Source organism: Neopsephotus bourkii, unplaced genomic scaffold (genome assembly GCF_033783945.1).
Source record: "Neopsephotus bourkii isolate Nb327-2 ecotype Australia unplaced genomic scaffold, CSIRO-AGI_Nbou_v1 NB_1279, whole genome shotgun sequence".
In the NCBI taxonomy this organism is placed as follows: Eukaryota; Metazoa; Chordata; class Aves; order Psittaciformes; family Psittacidae; genus Neopsephotus; species Neopsephotus bourkii.
The window spans coordinates 1,886,628-1,902,212 of record NW_026901764.1 but is presented as its reverse complement, the minus strand read 5'-3'; the positions used below and the strand labels follow the sequence as shown (position 1 = coordinate 1,902,212).

The 15,585-nt window shown below is 37.1% G+C and overlaps 1 protein-coding gene across 5 annotated transcripts in view; it reads left to right on the top strand.

Annotated features, from left to right (window-relative positions):
• The window catches only part of PAX3 (paired box 3), a 78,853-nt gene extending 64,869 nt beyond the window's left edge, over nucleotides 1-13,984 (top strand). For all 5 annotated transcript variants that reach the window (XM_061365145.1, XM_061365143.1, XM_061365144.1 and 2 more), the window contains 4 exons: nucleotides 90-255; nucleotides 1,347-1,561; nucleotides 13,071-13,317; nucleotides 13,840-13,984. In XM_061365145.1, coding sequence (XP_061221129.1) covers nucleotides 90-255; nucleotides 1,347-1,561; nucleotides 13,071-13,317; nucleotides 13,840-13,874 — 663 coding nt within the window. In that variant the 3' untranslated portion in view covers nucleotides 13,875-13,984. The remainder of the gene's footprint in view (nucleotides 1-89; nucleotides 256-1,346; nucleotides 1,562-13,070; nucleotides 13,318-13,839) is intronic.
• The last annotated feature ends 1,601 nt before the right edge of the window (nucleotides 13,985-15,585 follow it).

Below are 15,585 nucleotides of genomic sequence, written 5' to 3'. Positions count from 1 at the left end.
TAAATGCATTTGAAATATAATGCCATTTTTTCTGATGCACCCATATTAAATGTACAAACATCAAATGTCCCTAATTGAAACATTTGTAGGTCTGGTTTAGTAACCGGCGTGCTAGATGGAGGAAACAGGCAGGAGCCAATCAACTGATGGCTTTCAACCATCTGATCCCAGGAGGATTTCCACCCAGTGCCATGCCAACTTTGCCGACGTACCAGCTCTCTGAGCCCTCTTATCAACCCACTTCAATACCGCAAGGTACAGTAGCCAGCAGGTACTTGGTTAAAATAGTGTTGGGAGGTTTGCTGTGTTGGTCTGTTGTAGAAGGATTTTCTAATGAGAAAAAGGGGTGTTGGCTAATTTAGGGTCTGAGAAAGTGAGGACTTTGCAAGGCTATTTATTTGAAGCATGTAAGAACTTGGGTTTGTTTTGCTGCAAGAAAAAGCTGGTTACATGTGAAGGCAGCTAGCTAGAGAAATAATAACCTCCTGCAAGACAGAGGTGCAGCATTGATAAAGCGAGGTAGATGCTTCCCTGCCCTGGTGTGGTGGGGAAGGAGGCAGAATTTGATTCTGTCTTCTTTGTTACTTTTGATGATGGTGCACTGGAAACTTAGGTAAGTACTCTGAATATTTATCTCACCGTGAAAAAAACCCCACTATTTAGACTACTTTATTTCACATTAGATAGTAGCAAGTCCACTATGACAAAAATTTTGTCTTAATGTTATCAGAAACTCTCTGAAATTTGATGTTTTGGGGTTCTTTTTGTGGGGCAGGGAGGAACAGAGCTTTAAATCTAGGCTATGCTAGATTTCACTGTGAAAGAAAAACCTTACAGCTGAAATTTTATAAAACAAATTACTGTATTCTCCTTGCTCCCTTCTTGAGATTTACATCCTAACTGTTGGTGGATGTTCTAATTAAGGGAATTTTTTAAAGCCCAAGGATTCTTCCATCTGTTATGAGGTTCACTGCAAACCATGGCAGAATTTCTGTGCTGTGACCAAGAGAGGAAAGCCCCCTACTAGTCCTTTCAGCAAATAAAGCTTTTCATTTTTTCTTTCTTTTATATGTATCTATCTAAATAAATATTGCTGTATCAGTTCTTGACAATATGTGCCCATTAAGGATTGTCTGACAGCTGTGTGTCTTGATTTTATTGTCTAAGAATTTTTGTGTAATCTTACTTGCCAGTTAAAGATCTAGCAGTATTAAAGATTTACCTTTCTGCTTATCTAGTGTTCAGATGCAGGTTCTGATGCAATTCTGTCAAGCTGAGATTCACATAATGAATTTATTATGCCAGGAAAAGAGGAAAACATATCAACATGTTTCTTTTGCTTCTAGCCGTGTCTGATCCAAGCAGTACCGTCCACAGACCTCAGCCTCTCCCTCCAAGCACTGTACACCAAAGCAGCCTCCCTTCGAATCCAGAGAGCAGCTCTGCCTATTGCCTACCCAGCACCAGGCATGGATTTTCCAGCTATACAGACAGCTTTGTGCCTCCGTCCGGGCCCTCAAATCCCATGAACCCTGCCATTGGCAATGGCCTTTCACCTCAGGTCAGTCCTGTGTTTTCAGACAGAGGATTTGCTGTATACCAGAACCAAAGAGTCTATTCCCTCAGGCCGCGGTATAATGAATTGCCAAATTTAAACCATAATGTATTCTTTATACAAGCCACATGATTTCAGTTTGCTAGTTTCCTTCTTTTTTTTTTTTTATTTTTTTCCTCCTACTGGCTGAATTGAGAGTCATAGCTTATATTTAATTTCCAGCGATTTATAATGTAATCATGCAGTCTTCATGTTTAAATCCAGTCATCAAGCATTTGTAATGTTACTGCTATTCTCCTGAAAGTCCATGGCTAGGCACAGAAAGTAGATCATGTAGTTTTTCTGTGAATATATGTTTAAGATAACCTCACCAAGGTTTCACCCGATGGCTCAGGAAAATTACAGGCGAGTTGTATGATGGGAGTTCCAGGGGCTGAGCAGTGTGCATTGAGATGAGCCATAATCGAGTTATAAAGACATAAATTGGGACTATTACTTCTCTTTGGCAATATATAAATGCATGGATACCATAATTGTTTTTCTAATTTGTGTGAGCTCCTTTAGGAAATTGTGTTAATAAATTGCCTTGATAATTGAGTGTCAAAAGGTTGGTTAAATTTTCCTACAAGCAGCATCCATCTGAAGCTGACATTATTAGTTAAAGCTTGAATAGATGGTAGTTTATTTTTTTAGCGAGAGCTTTGCTCAGGTGCTTGGAAAGCAATGTCCACTAAATTCTGAGAAGTCACAAAGAGGATGCAATCTATAATTACAATCAGGAATCTCTTCAGGGCTGAAAGTGAGAGTTTTAACAGCTTTATCTGCTTTCTACCCTTTTTTCCTCTCAGTGGTTAGAAAAACACAGAGAAGCTCAGAATGACACAAATGAAAAGTGAAAAGACAATTATACTCAATTACACACTAATCACTGACTATCACCACTGCCTAAGCAGGGAGAGGGCATTCTAATAGGCAGAAAATGAGATTTTAATGGCACAAAGGGTGGCCAAAATAACGACTCGTATATCTTTGCCTCCTTCGTTTTCTTCAACTTGTGGTTTGCATCTCGGGAGTACAGTTCCTGGTTCCTGTGCAACGGTGATAACTCTGTGCAGCTGAAAAGTTCAAAGGCACTGGAGTTGAAAAGAATGAATAACAAAGGCAATGAAATAAACATTTTTGCCCAAAGGCAAAAGTTCATAAACCCTTTTTTGTAACAGTAAATGTAATTAAGATTCACAGATTCCTGTAGCATAGAGTGGAGTACAAAACTTTATGGCTTGAAACCTCAAGAAAAAGATACCAACAGAAAAACAAACGGATGTACTTTCAACAAGACTTGAATGAATTTTGTTCTAAAGGATTCTTATTTCTAAATGCAATCTCCAAGAAAAGCCATGACATATTAGTTGCTTCTTTTTTTATGTATATGTACTTTTTTTTAAGTGCTCAGTTTCACAGTGCACAAGCCTTCCATATTTTTGACATAAATATCTTTCTGCGATTCAGTGTTAATCTATCAAAAGTAGTTGTTAGTGTCAGTTTAAATGTATGTTAGTCCTGGCTATGGAAAATGTGATCTTTTCTTTCCTTTCACAAAGCTGTTATTGTCTGTGACACAGAAGTGGAGTGCAACAGTAAAGAAGTCTTGTGATGTCTGGGTAAAGCAGGATAAGAAAGTGAGGCCAGGTTTCCTACCCACAAAATCTTGCTGATTTGAGGTTTGATATAATCAAAAGGAGATCCCGGAGCAGATTAGATTACTTTAATCAGCTGCTGTGCTGCTTTACACCCAGCCCTGTCTTTTTTGCTATGAAGTTTCAGTTGTTACAGCCTTTTTTCCTTAGAAAAGTTTCCTTAGACTGTTGAAACCTTTTTCTACCCCAGCACTTAATGCTCCTGGCTGTGTCCTTCATCTCTACCATCAGGTTTAGGAAAAGGCCAGTTGCTCAAAAGCTGACATTATGTGGTTGTCACTGAATGCATACAGGAGATTACTTATATCCATTTAGATCTTAAACAGCTTCTTGGCAACTGAGTGATTATCTTCACTGGCTAATAAAGATCTTTCCATCAGAAAAATCAAACCAGCCCTAAATTCATGCAGTGTTACCAAGAGCTCCTCTAAAACAGTTTTGGGGCCTAAACAATGACTTAGAGCTACGTATAAAATGTATGTATGTATAAAGAGACATACCTAGACTTTGTGTTTATGTAAGGGAGTGATTCAGCCTCAGATACGTAAATTGTGGGACTGTAGTAAAACAGTGAATGTGGTTTTTTTATGCCCAAAAGATCCTCAGACGTTGATCATGTATGTTGAGAAATCAGTGTGTGAAATGCCCTTAGCCATGGGGTATGTTGCAGTGCATCCCCCTATCACTTCCCCTGGGCTCTTCCCGCACGCACCCAGGTGCTGACCGAGCAGCTGAAGTAGCAGTGGCTGGAAAGTTGAAAGCCAATTCTGCGTTGGGGATTTAAGGAAGAAAGAGAAACAGGAGTTTTCCTGCCGAGTGGGCATGTTGCAGTGCCCTGCCTGTGTGCGCGGAATTTAGATGAGAAAGAAAGAGGGTCTTTTTACTAGCCAGTGAATTTCTGACCACAATAAATCTGGGTGTGTGAGCAATTAGCATAATGTTTCCACCCATCTATGTCTCCTTGCAGGCAAGTGCTCCGGACTTACTGTGTAAAGCTGAATTTATGGTGACTTTAGGAGGAGCGGAGGAGACACTTTGTCTGAAGCCCAAATAATCTTTTGTGATTTAAAAGAAACCCAACCTTAGAATGTGCAGAACAAAATCTAATATTAAGATTCATGGCTTCATATTCTTACTAGGCTTAAACCTCCTTTTCTCCTTTGACTTCAATTTATTCTAAATGAAGGTCTGACATGCAGACCTCCTGAGAAGCTTCATTTTCTGCACTGGAGGTTTCCTTTCTAACTTTGCTCTTGAATAGGATGTACAAATATGTTGTTTAAGGCAAATGCTGGGAGGACAAAAGGAGATGGCTAGGGTGCTGTAATTTTATTTTTATTGTGTTAGCATTAGCAAGTTAGAAAAGATTACATGTCTTGGTCAGTTTCAGGAAGCAGAATGCTCCATAACATACCTGTCTTGTAGGCTGTGTAATAAAATGTTGCTATTCTTGTTAAATAAAAGTAAGAGAACAGAAGTCCACCTTATTAATATTCAGCACTTACCTCTAGACAAGGTCTGCAGATCTCCTCCAGATGACTGATTATTCTCCTTGTTTATTGGGTTTACTCATTGCTACCTGGCTGTGGTGAGTGAACCTGTACCTTACAGACCTGCAAAGTGTTGACTTTTGCAGGAATAAGACAGGGATTAATGTCTCAGGGAACTGGTAACCAGGAGTGTCCTTGTTTGTATTTCATGGAAAAGCAACTCAAATATAAGCTCGCCATCTCAGCCAGAGCTCTTTCAATATGTTAGAATGGAGATTATTAGTGTGTAATATATGTAAATTGCATATTTTTATGTTTTCTTATGCCTATTATGCAGCTTCTTGGCTTTCATGTGTACGTGTATGGGAATATTGTATTTCCTTTTCAAATTAGGTTTCAGTTGCTCAGTGCATTTTCTTTAAACAAACATCTGTTAACTCAAAATTATTAGGGGGTAGCATATCCATGTCTTAATATGTGTGTACAGGACTTGAGCGTCCTTCTGAATTGGCGTGTCACTTTCTGATCCCAGCATTAACGGTCTTTACTGGTTCCTCAATGTGAAGCAGAAAAGTGATTGCAAAGCACTTGTCTCACAACTGCAGGTGTATGGTCTTACTAGAGAGGAGATTGTTTTTAAGACAGGATATCAATATTTTGAACTGCTTCATTTAAGATAAGGAAAAAGACTTTTCCGGTGTACATAGGCATCCCCTGACCTTGTCATGTGCTTTTTATTAGCATCAAACCAGCAGTTTGCGCTCTACCAGGTGGTTCAGGCAGTTCACTGTTTTGGACTGCTTGTGGATTCAGGTGGAGCAGCAATGCTCTGCTCCCATTGCTGCTGGGGAGGTCGCTGACTTCCTGTATTTAACCTGTAGGATACCCAGGTTTAAAGAGAACTACATGTTATGTTTGTACTGGAGGAAGAATAAATGTATATTACCTGTTTCCTGCTGGACATAGCTTTTCTCCTCCTTGCTCTCTAGAACACTTCTGAGGTCTGCTTTTTCCTTTTCTTTGTCATCTTTTCCCATAACTGAGTCAAGCCAGTAGCTTTAAAGTTTCAAAATGAGAAATGGGTTGAATGTTGAATGGGTTGTGTAGAAGATTGTAACAGTCTTTAACAAAGTTCACAATTCTCATGCCATTACCTGGAGCTCAGGAATAACCTTGATAAGAAAAATCCAGACTTTTCTGTGAACAGTAGTAAAGTTGCAAGCTGTTTCAAGGTTTCTTTCTTTTACTGTCAAAACATTTTGCTGCCTGAGTTTAAGAATTATTCTGTAACTCTCTTTGTTGAGATAGATCTTAAGACTTAGTCTTTGAGAGCACTTGGTTTTCATTAACCTGAAGTATGGATCTGATGGCAGCTGTCGAACCAGTTAGATATGTTTGATAGATATTGTTAACCCTGTTAAGTAGATATTGTTAACCCTGTTTTTAAGGGTAACACAGGAACCAGTGGCTAAAAACTTTCATTCCCTCATTAAGAAGGACAAGAGGAGGGGGGGAAAAAAAAGCAACTTATTAATTTATTATACTTTTTCCTATGCTTTCTGTCCAACTAATTGCCCACAGAAGCATTTCATTTGGATCCAAGTCCTGCACCAATGAGAAGCTCATGATCTCTGTCACAATGAACTTGACTTTGAAAGCTCTTCACTTAATGACTCAAGAACATGAGACAGAGGTCAGGGATTTCTTTGTGAGGAAGAAAATTAATTCACATGATATAATTTCTGTGAACATGAGTTTTTGTTTTGTCATGTGTTTGGTTTAGGTTTTTTTAATTAAAGAAAAAGTTCAGGCAGTGGTATTATTTTTGTTTCTGCTGGTGCAAATATATGAGCTCAAATAGTTTCATGATTGTTATCATGCACGAATAACACCATTATTTTATATATTATTAATATACATATTTAGGTAATTTAACCTATAAAATACATTAATATAACAACTGCAATAAACAGGTGACCTTGCATTGGAATGCCCTTCTTAACTTCTCTGGGCCTACTCCTGCCTCCATCCCTACCACATCAGAAATGTTGGGGCAGGCAAGTGAGGGTTTCAGCCTTCAGAAGGTCTCCTCTTAGCTCAAGAAATTTACACAGAGGTACAAAACCACTCTGGACTTTTCTGAAAACTTAAGTCAATTCTACTGTACGTCCATAAGAATAAATGTTTAGAAATACAATAAAAAATACAGATACCTCAAATACAAAAAGTGTAAAATGACACTATATATACTATGCCATCAGTTTCATGGTTTTCTTAACCCCTTTTTAATGATATTGTTCTGTGACTGACTTATCTTCATAATAATTTGTGCCATTTAGAATATACTCAGGGTGAGTGTTCAGCATCACTGCAGCCTTTGAAATAATGTCTTTTGCCTTTGCTACACTTAAAAGTTCAACTTAAACCACTTGTTAAGTGAACGTATGAATCAGCCCTTCATAGAGTGCAAGACTAGCATGTGGTGGTGAACTTGCAATTCTTTAATGAATTTGCAAAATAGAAATATCAACGGGAATCTGAATACTTGCATATTTATTTGGTTAAGGACTGATACATGAGTGAGGGTTTTGCCGTGAGTAATCACAGATGGCTCACTTGAGTCCTTAATTATGTCCTATATTTTAGATTAAAAAAAACCCAACTAAAAATACCACAGCATGATTCAGTGAAAAGCATATGTTGCAGTGGGATCACAAAGAGCAGAATTTGATCCTTAGCAGTCCTTAGAAAACAACGTGTTTATCTTTAAATGTATAGGGCTCAATTTCCTACAAATTTTCCTATCTCTCTTAGAGAGAACTGTTTTATTTTTACCTTTGTTTTGTCAAGATGTCAATAATAGTAATAATTTTCATATAAAAGAAAGACTGAGTGCTGAATTAGAATATAGAGGCTTTCCCTGATCAAAATAGCAAGATACACTTTATTTTTGTCCCCAGTTCTGATTAGCCTAAGAATAGAGGCCCTGGCTTGTACGTTAATGTGAGTCTCATAAGTAAACCCTTCCTTACAGGTTGGATTCCTCCAGTCATGTGTGTCCATCATCTTTTTTTAACTCCACACATTAATGCTGACTTTGGTGAGAGTCCTCATTTGAAAGCTTTGCAGATCCCATACCCTGGCCATCTGCCAGAAAGAATAAAACTAGTGTTTGAATTAAAAAAAACCCCAAACGTATATTTTTGGCTTGTTTTGCTTTCAGTGTATAAAACCATGTATCCCAGTTGTGGAGGGAAAGTGTGCGACAGCCCAGCTAGTGGCAGTTGGGCTGGTTTTTACGATGTCCAGAATCCTCCTTTTGCATTTTGGGTTAAGTGGAACGTAGGAGGAGAAGAGTTCACAGACAGGCAGCAACCTAATCTCAAATTTAGACGTGTTATGAACTGTTGTAAGTAATATTGCCATATCTGAATATTTAAACTCACAAGCCTGCAACCTCTGAGACTGCCTGAAAAAGTTTTGAGATGTTTTATTTTATATATGTAGTTATAGATTCATATACATTATTCACATAAATTGTGACTATACGATCATTTTGGGGCTTTGTTTTACCTTTTCAGACATTAAATTTTTGAAGCTTTTCCATACAACCAGGAGCTAGAGAATTAGCTTCTCTGGATTATTTCGGTAATGTTATCTAGTCCTGTTACTCCAGGATCTAGCACCTGAAAAAAGGGATGAGTTTTGTGACAGACTGTGATAATGTTGTGAACAGCAGTAATCTCCTGTAGATAAAAATGTAATTTGTGAAGGATCAAGTTACCCTTTTAATTACTCTAAATGTACACTAGTGCACCTTCTCTAATTTCATTGATGTTTAGTGGTGTGAAATCAGTATGAGGTCTAATTTGATATGAGTATGCAGAAGGTCAGATCATTGGATGTTCAAAGTCAATGTATTTGCTCTTGTTTTCATTAACCAAGTATGTGGTTCCCAGTGCTTGCTATTTGGCACAAAAATTCTTTCTGTTGGATTTCTTCATACATTCAGCAGAAATATAGATATATATAAAATGAATCTGCAACATAGTTCTAGGATTCTTTACATATAGATCCATGTAGCTAATTAATCTTAATTGATCTTCTAAAATATTTCTTTTAGATGCATTATAAACATCCTTTTTGTGTTCTTTCTTGTGCAATATTTTGGTTTTGAGAAATTTTTCTACAGTGAGAAAAGTTAACAGCAGGTAATGCCATTCATCTCGGAAGGAGTTTGAAATTTTCAGTGTTAGTGATGAATGAGGGTATCTGACCCACATCTGTTTTACATTAGAATGGAACATTGCCCTGACATAGTTAGGAGCATTTGTCAAGATTCCCTGGACAGAGCTTCTGTAAATTACATGCTGCAAATGTGTCAGGGTCAGATAAGAGGATATCATTAACTCCACTAAAGTTTACTCATGACTCTGTCAGTTCAACTTAATACGTTAACTGCCAACAATTTTCCTTGAGCTGTTTCATTAAATCTTTCACTCACAGGAGGGGAGAAAAAAAATGTATCACTGTACTAAAAAAATATTGCACATGTTCTTTTCTCATAAATCATATTAATTGCAGACATGGTCACAAAGCATATTAAATGCAGGCATGCGTAAATGAATTAAAACATATGAGCATTTTATTGTGCCTATGGTAGGTTCTACATCCTAAAATACCAACCACAGTAACAGGCATAAAGTTTCATCTAAATGGAGTAAGCTTCTTCTCAGCTTAATGGCCTTTATTTTGTTGATAATAGAAGTATTTTCTAATAGCTGATAATGGACCACATGTTGCTTACATGGTCTTTGAGGCTTTCATCATTCACTTTCTCTTTCTGGATCATATCGTCAGCTAGTGATGTTGTGCTGACCCCATCAGCAAGGGATTTGTCCTGATGAGTATTTTCGATTGCTTGGGATGTGCTCTCTGAAAACTTCTGTGTAGAGTTTGGTTGTTGCAGTTTACTGTGTTCTCTTCACTTGCTCCTATTTGCATTCTTGTTTTCTAATAGAATAGATCGATTTTATCAGTTATATATACTGTCATTTATTATATGAGCTCAAAAGCTCATCATCAACATTTCTGCATGTGTTTTGTAAATGATGAAGACAAACTAATATGTGGCTGAAAACCTCACAGCCTGATTTTTTGCATTTGTAGGAATACTTTTCTAAAATAAATAAATACAGCAGCATTTGTTTCTAGGTGTTAGATTAGTCCTTGACTTTTCTTTCAGCTTCTTTGGGATCCAGGGAGGCAAGGTTGACAATTACTACCTTGGCTTTCCCGAAGTAATTCAGAGGGAAGTACATATTTTCCTGTAATATAACTGGCATAAGGATTGAATAAATGAGTTTTCTTCCTTAATTATTGTAAAACAATCAGATCTGTTTACCTATTTAGAGCTACCAGGAAAATATCTGAGTTGCAAAATCCAGATTTTCATGTGTCTCTTTTACACTACTCAGCTGAGGGTGCTGGGCAACTTACAGACGTGGCCCATTAATGGCTTTCTAATTGATTAGGTGAAAGTCAGCCATGCCCTTCCTGTAACTCCTTGTATGGGTGATAAGGTCATGGCACATACCATAGGAAAGACTTTGGCCCTGAGGCTACTTCCCCTGTAGCTTTCAAGACAGACATGACCAAAAATCTAATTATTTAGATACTAATCAAGTGCAGGATGATTCTGAAAGCCTCTGGAGAAGATATTCTGAAAAGATGGTTACTGTTCAGACTTTAGTTTTCTCCACTGCAGAGATGGAGAGCTGTGTCACTTCTGCTCCCAAGTGTCTAGTAGGTGTGAGTGCACTTAATAAAAATATGCCTAAAGACTTGTATTATTATCCAATTAACTTAAAATATTTAAAATAAATCTCATCAAATGCTCATTTTAGTTTGTCAGAGAAGATAAATCTCTACCCAAATATAGATGCTATTGAAGTCTGAGTGGCTTTTCAAACCTGGTCTGGATCCAGGTTTAATTTTTGAGGCTAATCTCTAACTAAGATTATTTCCAAATCCAAAGTTTTTGAGCTCACTGTTTTTGCTGGAAAAGCCCAAATAATGTTGTTTATTGAAAATATTAAAGAGAAAAAATCCTAGTTAAAATACATAGTTGATGAAATAGCTATTTGCTCAACTCTGCAACTGGTCCTAGAAGTCCTGGTGGAGATGGTGTGTGATGTGAGAGTGATTGCACTTGGACTTCAGCGGGTCTGTGATGGTGATGGAGCCTGGCTTGTGCTCCCTGATCTTGAACATGGAACAGAGTGTAGTAAAGCCCTCTAAATATGTGTGTCACGTAGGTGCTCTGTGGGAATGGAAGGGGCTCTGCACGCAGTTCAGATTTCTGATAAACCATGTGTGTTTTAAGCTGTCGTCAAAACCATGGTACTTGTGCCAACATAAATATTCTCCAAAGTAGTAATTTTCAATGTAAATGTTTAAGCTATTCTTTTTGAGGATCTTTCTCTTCTTTTAATTCTGTTAGTCTTAATTTTAAAGGACAAGGATCAATATAACCTAAATGAACATAGTTTCTGATATTGTATCCTGCTGATGCAATGTTAGATCATTAAGCATGCTATATTTTCAGGACTGTAGGATTTTCCAAATGTACAAGAAAAACATTTACAATTCCTAAAATAGAAAAATTTACTAAAATAATATTTAGAAATTTTAATAGTTTTCAGGAACCAATTTTTAGAAGAAGAACTTGAGAGCTCAGTTATTTCAGCTTTTAAGGGGTTTGGGAACAAAATGCTGTGCATGTTGCTGTGCAAATAACATGATTTTTCAATCTGGTGATTCCAGAGATTTTTTAAAATTTATCTCTTGTTTGTTTGTTTTTATTAACCTCAGATTCTTCCAGTGCACAAGTTTTGTGCATTGAAAGGGTTATTTGAATGAAATAGAAAATATAGCCTGAATCCAAATTCTTCTTTTGTGTTTTTAACTTAAATGCTACAAGATTTCAGTATCTAAATGAAGTCTTTGCATGTATTTTGAAACTTTTTTTTGTTGCATAAATATTTCAGTTTGAGAAACAGTCAGCAAATGCCATCAGTTAAACTCATGTTTTTCTGCTTAGTGAAGCGGAAGTGAACATTCTAGTGCTGTGAGTAAAATTGAACTTCTTCCTCAGCTTTTCTTTCTATTGTGAGATGTCTTGGATGCACTGATGCAGTTTTGTGTTCTTGATGTGGGTATCTGGGTGTCTCTTTTTGAAATACCCTGCTTGTGCCTCTTGCTCTTTTCCTTATTAGATATGTAAGACCTTGATAGGTTTTCCTTTCTATTTAAAACATGATCCCTGGTCTTACTTCATTTATTTATTAACAAACAAACAAAATTCAGAGCTGGGACCACAAGCTCCCTCCAAATAATAATCCCTTTTGTGATGAAAAATATATACAATTCAAGATGTCACATCAGATCTTTAGGAATCGGACACGTTCTGTAGGAATTAGATACGTTCTTATGAGCATTAATTCATTCTTTACATAATAAGCTCCATTTTTAATAATTTCTTTTTAGTTTATGGTAAGGAGTGCAGTAAAGCAAAATGATCATCAAATAGCGTACATCAGATATTTGTAATGCCTTTCTGGAGGAAGAACAACCTGCAAATTATCAGAATATGCTGTTTTGGCAGAAGCTGTATGTCATCTATCTAAGCTTCAGACTATTTCCAGCAGAAATAAGCAATTCTCTCAGTCATGCTTACTTTCAAAATGTGCTATAGAAATGTGATGGGAAAGGAAATGCAGATCAACCTATAGTGCAAGTGACTTTTATACAAAAAGAACTTATCAATGTAGCTTCCTTCACTTCTGCTTGAAAATACAGTTGGTTTTGAATTTTTCTTTGCTCTTCTACTGGAAATTATGACCTAGAGAGTCAGGTCTTTTATGGGGACAAATACATATTTTCAAGTCATCTTTTCTCAACTCATCTTAACTGCTGATTTCATAACGGCTCATGTCCAAGCAGCTTTTTATTGTCTTATAATTGAATCCTCAAGGAATAAACATCTGTAGAGATCCCAGCTTGGTCATGGGATCAGGCACTCTAAAATCATAAACGTTTTAAAAATGATTTTTCCTTATTTTCCCTTACTTTCACTTTTTATTGGTTGTTAGACATCAGGTTTCATTTTTGGTGGGTGGCGTGACCAAATTCCACTTCTTCTTTGGATTAGATACTCAAAGCATAGTTTGAATAACAGGTCTACCTATTTTAGGAAATTGGAGCGCTTATAGTTCTGTAAGCAATACAGTTCTTCACATATTGTAACTCTATTTTTCTGCCCTTTAGGTAATGGGACTCTTGACTAACCACGGTGGTGTGCCTCACCAGCCCCAAACTGATTATGCCCTGTCCCCTTTAACTGGGGGCTTGGAGCCCACCACCACTGTCTCAGCCAGCTGCAGCCAGCGGCTGGATCATATGAAGAGTTTAGACAGCCTGCCTACGTCTCAGTCCTACTGCCCACCGACCTACAGCTCCACGGGTTACAGCATGGACCCCGTCACAGGCTACCAGTATGGACAGTATGGACAAAGTGAGTATTAGGACTTCTGCATTGTGCAATACTGTACCCATTTATCAACGGTCTGTACTTTCTGCCTGTAACAAAACTATGAGCATAGATCCTAATGGCTCACTACTACTTCTCTCCAAAGTGAGCAGAGTGCATTGGTGAGATAGCTGACTGTTCAAGCAAAATTTCTGCTGCATAATTATTTTCTTAAGTGATGTCAACAACATCTTGATGTTATTAATTGTTGAGACATGAAACCTGATTGCCATTAGGTAAAACATAAGGGTTGTCCAAAATGAAATAACCACTGGCATTCCACTATTAGAAACACATGTTCTTAATGAGGTCAGCTCAAGAATCATTACAGTGTATAATCCCAGATACATAGAGTTTTGTCAAGCTTGTCGTAGGAATAAAAATATTAGTCCCTTTCCTTTGATATATCAGTATTAAATATGACAATGTCAACCTGTAGTTGGCATGGCCCCATGCTGTGAGGTTGTCACAGTATGACTTAAAAAGTTTCTTTTGCTTTTTTTGCAGGTGCCTTTCATTATCTAAAGCCAGATATTGCATAAATGAACTGTCCACTTCAAGTTAAAGCTGGTCCTGTTTTCTGGTCTCACTTTAAGGCTTGGATACGAGTGATCTTCTCAACACACTGCAGTCTAAACTGGGTCAGTCCCATCGAGAGTCAGTCATAGCTTTTAGTAGACTTTTGAAGGCTGGACAAAGCTATACAGAAGACAAAGTCCAAAAGCAATAATGAATAAATAAATGCGACATGGTTCATTACGAGTGGGTATACAAAACAGAGCAGTATTTAATGTCACTGCCCTGCAAAACATTCCAGTTTTTGTTGTTGAAATTAATGTGCATTCATTGGCACAAATGGAACATTTTGAAACTTAGAGCAGTTGAGCTCTGCTTACTCTGACTCATCTGACATCCAGTACTGACTTCAGTCTAACTTCAAAACTGCTCAGTTTCAGAAGCAAGGGCAGGAAAACCTCTTTCTTTTCACACACTGGAAATTGTCATCAAGAGGAAATGTCACAGTCCATAGGAAGCTAGGATAAGTGCGAATGACTTCCAGAGCAGCTTACCGGTTACCTTACCATGCTTCTGTAATAATGTTGTCAATAAATGTCACTTACAAATTTTGCTTTACCAAGAGAGGAGATCTTATGTAACATGAAAACCAGATTTTACCGTTTTTGTATGTGGAGTTTTCCTAGTTCATTGTACCTTTTCAAGCAAACACAGGTGAAAGAAAAATCAACAACAATGCGACTGAATTTTCACAACTGCCTAGCAATGTGCAATACCGTGTACCTCACACAAACTTTGGGATCATCCAAAGTCATATAGATAGAATCAGAACTATATTTTTGCAGGTACTTTTATTTTTTCAGTGCATAATTCCTGATGATAAAATACAGAAATGTTGCATTCTGCTGGACAACTAAAATCTAGCTTGCTAATCATGATTTAAAGGTCATTTTCAGGAAACAATACAAAGAAATGATTACGTTTACATGATTTTTTAGTGATGTACAGGACATAGAGATGGACCTGTACTTGACACATTTGTTTAAATTATACAATAATATCCAATAGAGAAAATATAATTATAGGAACCAAGGTTTACAAGAAGTTTGCATTGTGACATTTTAGAATGTCGATAAATTTGTGTTTTGTGATGTTGAGAAGAAGATGGAAGGCAGTGTTATTTATTTCTCTCTATTTTTGGAACAAAAGAGGGAGGCAGAACACAAATACATTCCTTTTAGCATTAAGGACTATGAAGTAGTGAGTTAGACTAGGTTCAGTACAGAAGTTAGTTCACACATTGGTCTTAAGGGTGACGGAAAAATGAAATATTACCTTTATGCTGCAGCCTCTACAACACCACATGTGTTGTAAAAAAAAAAAAAAAAGAAAAAAAAAGAAAGAAAACCCAGTAAAAACTCAACAAGCAAACAAAAAATCCCAACAAAAAAAGAAACGTTTCATGTAAAAAGTTCAGTAAATATTTACTATTTATGATGAATAAACATTATGAAGACTTGCAAAGCACTGATGATTTTGTCCTAAAATGTAGTATTGTGCTAAATACATTGATACATTTTAATCTGAATATCATGAAGAAATAAACCATGTTATCTTCAATGCAAACTGTATTCATTATGTAAGGATTTTCTTCACACATCCTAGGGCTGCAGGAGCCTCAGGCAGCCCCTGTGCACAGGTACTGCTAATGTGACACCTGGAGTTCTGCGTTTGTCA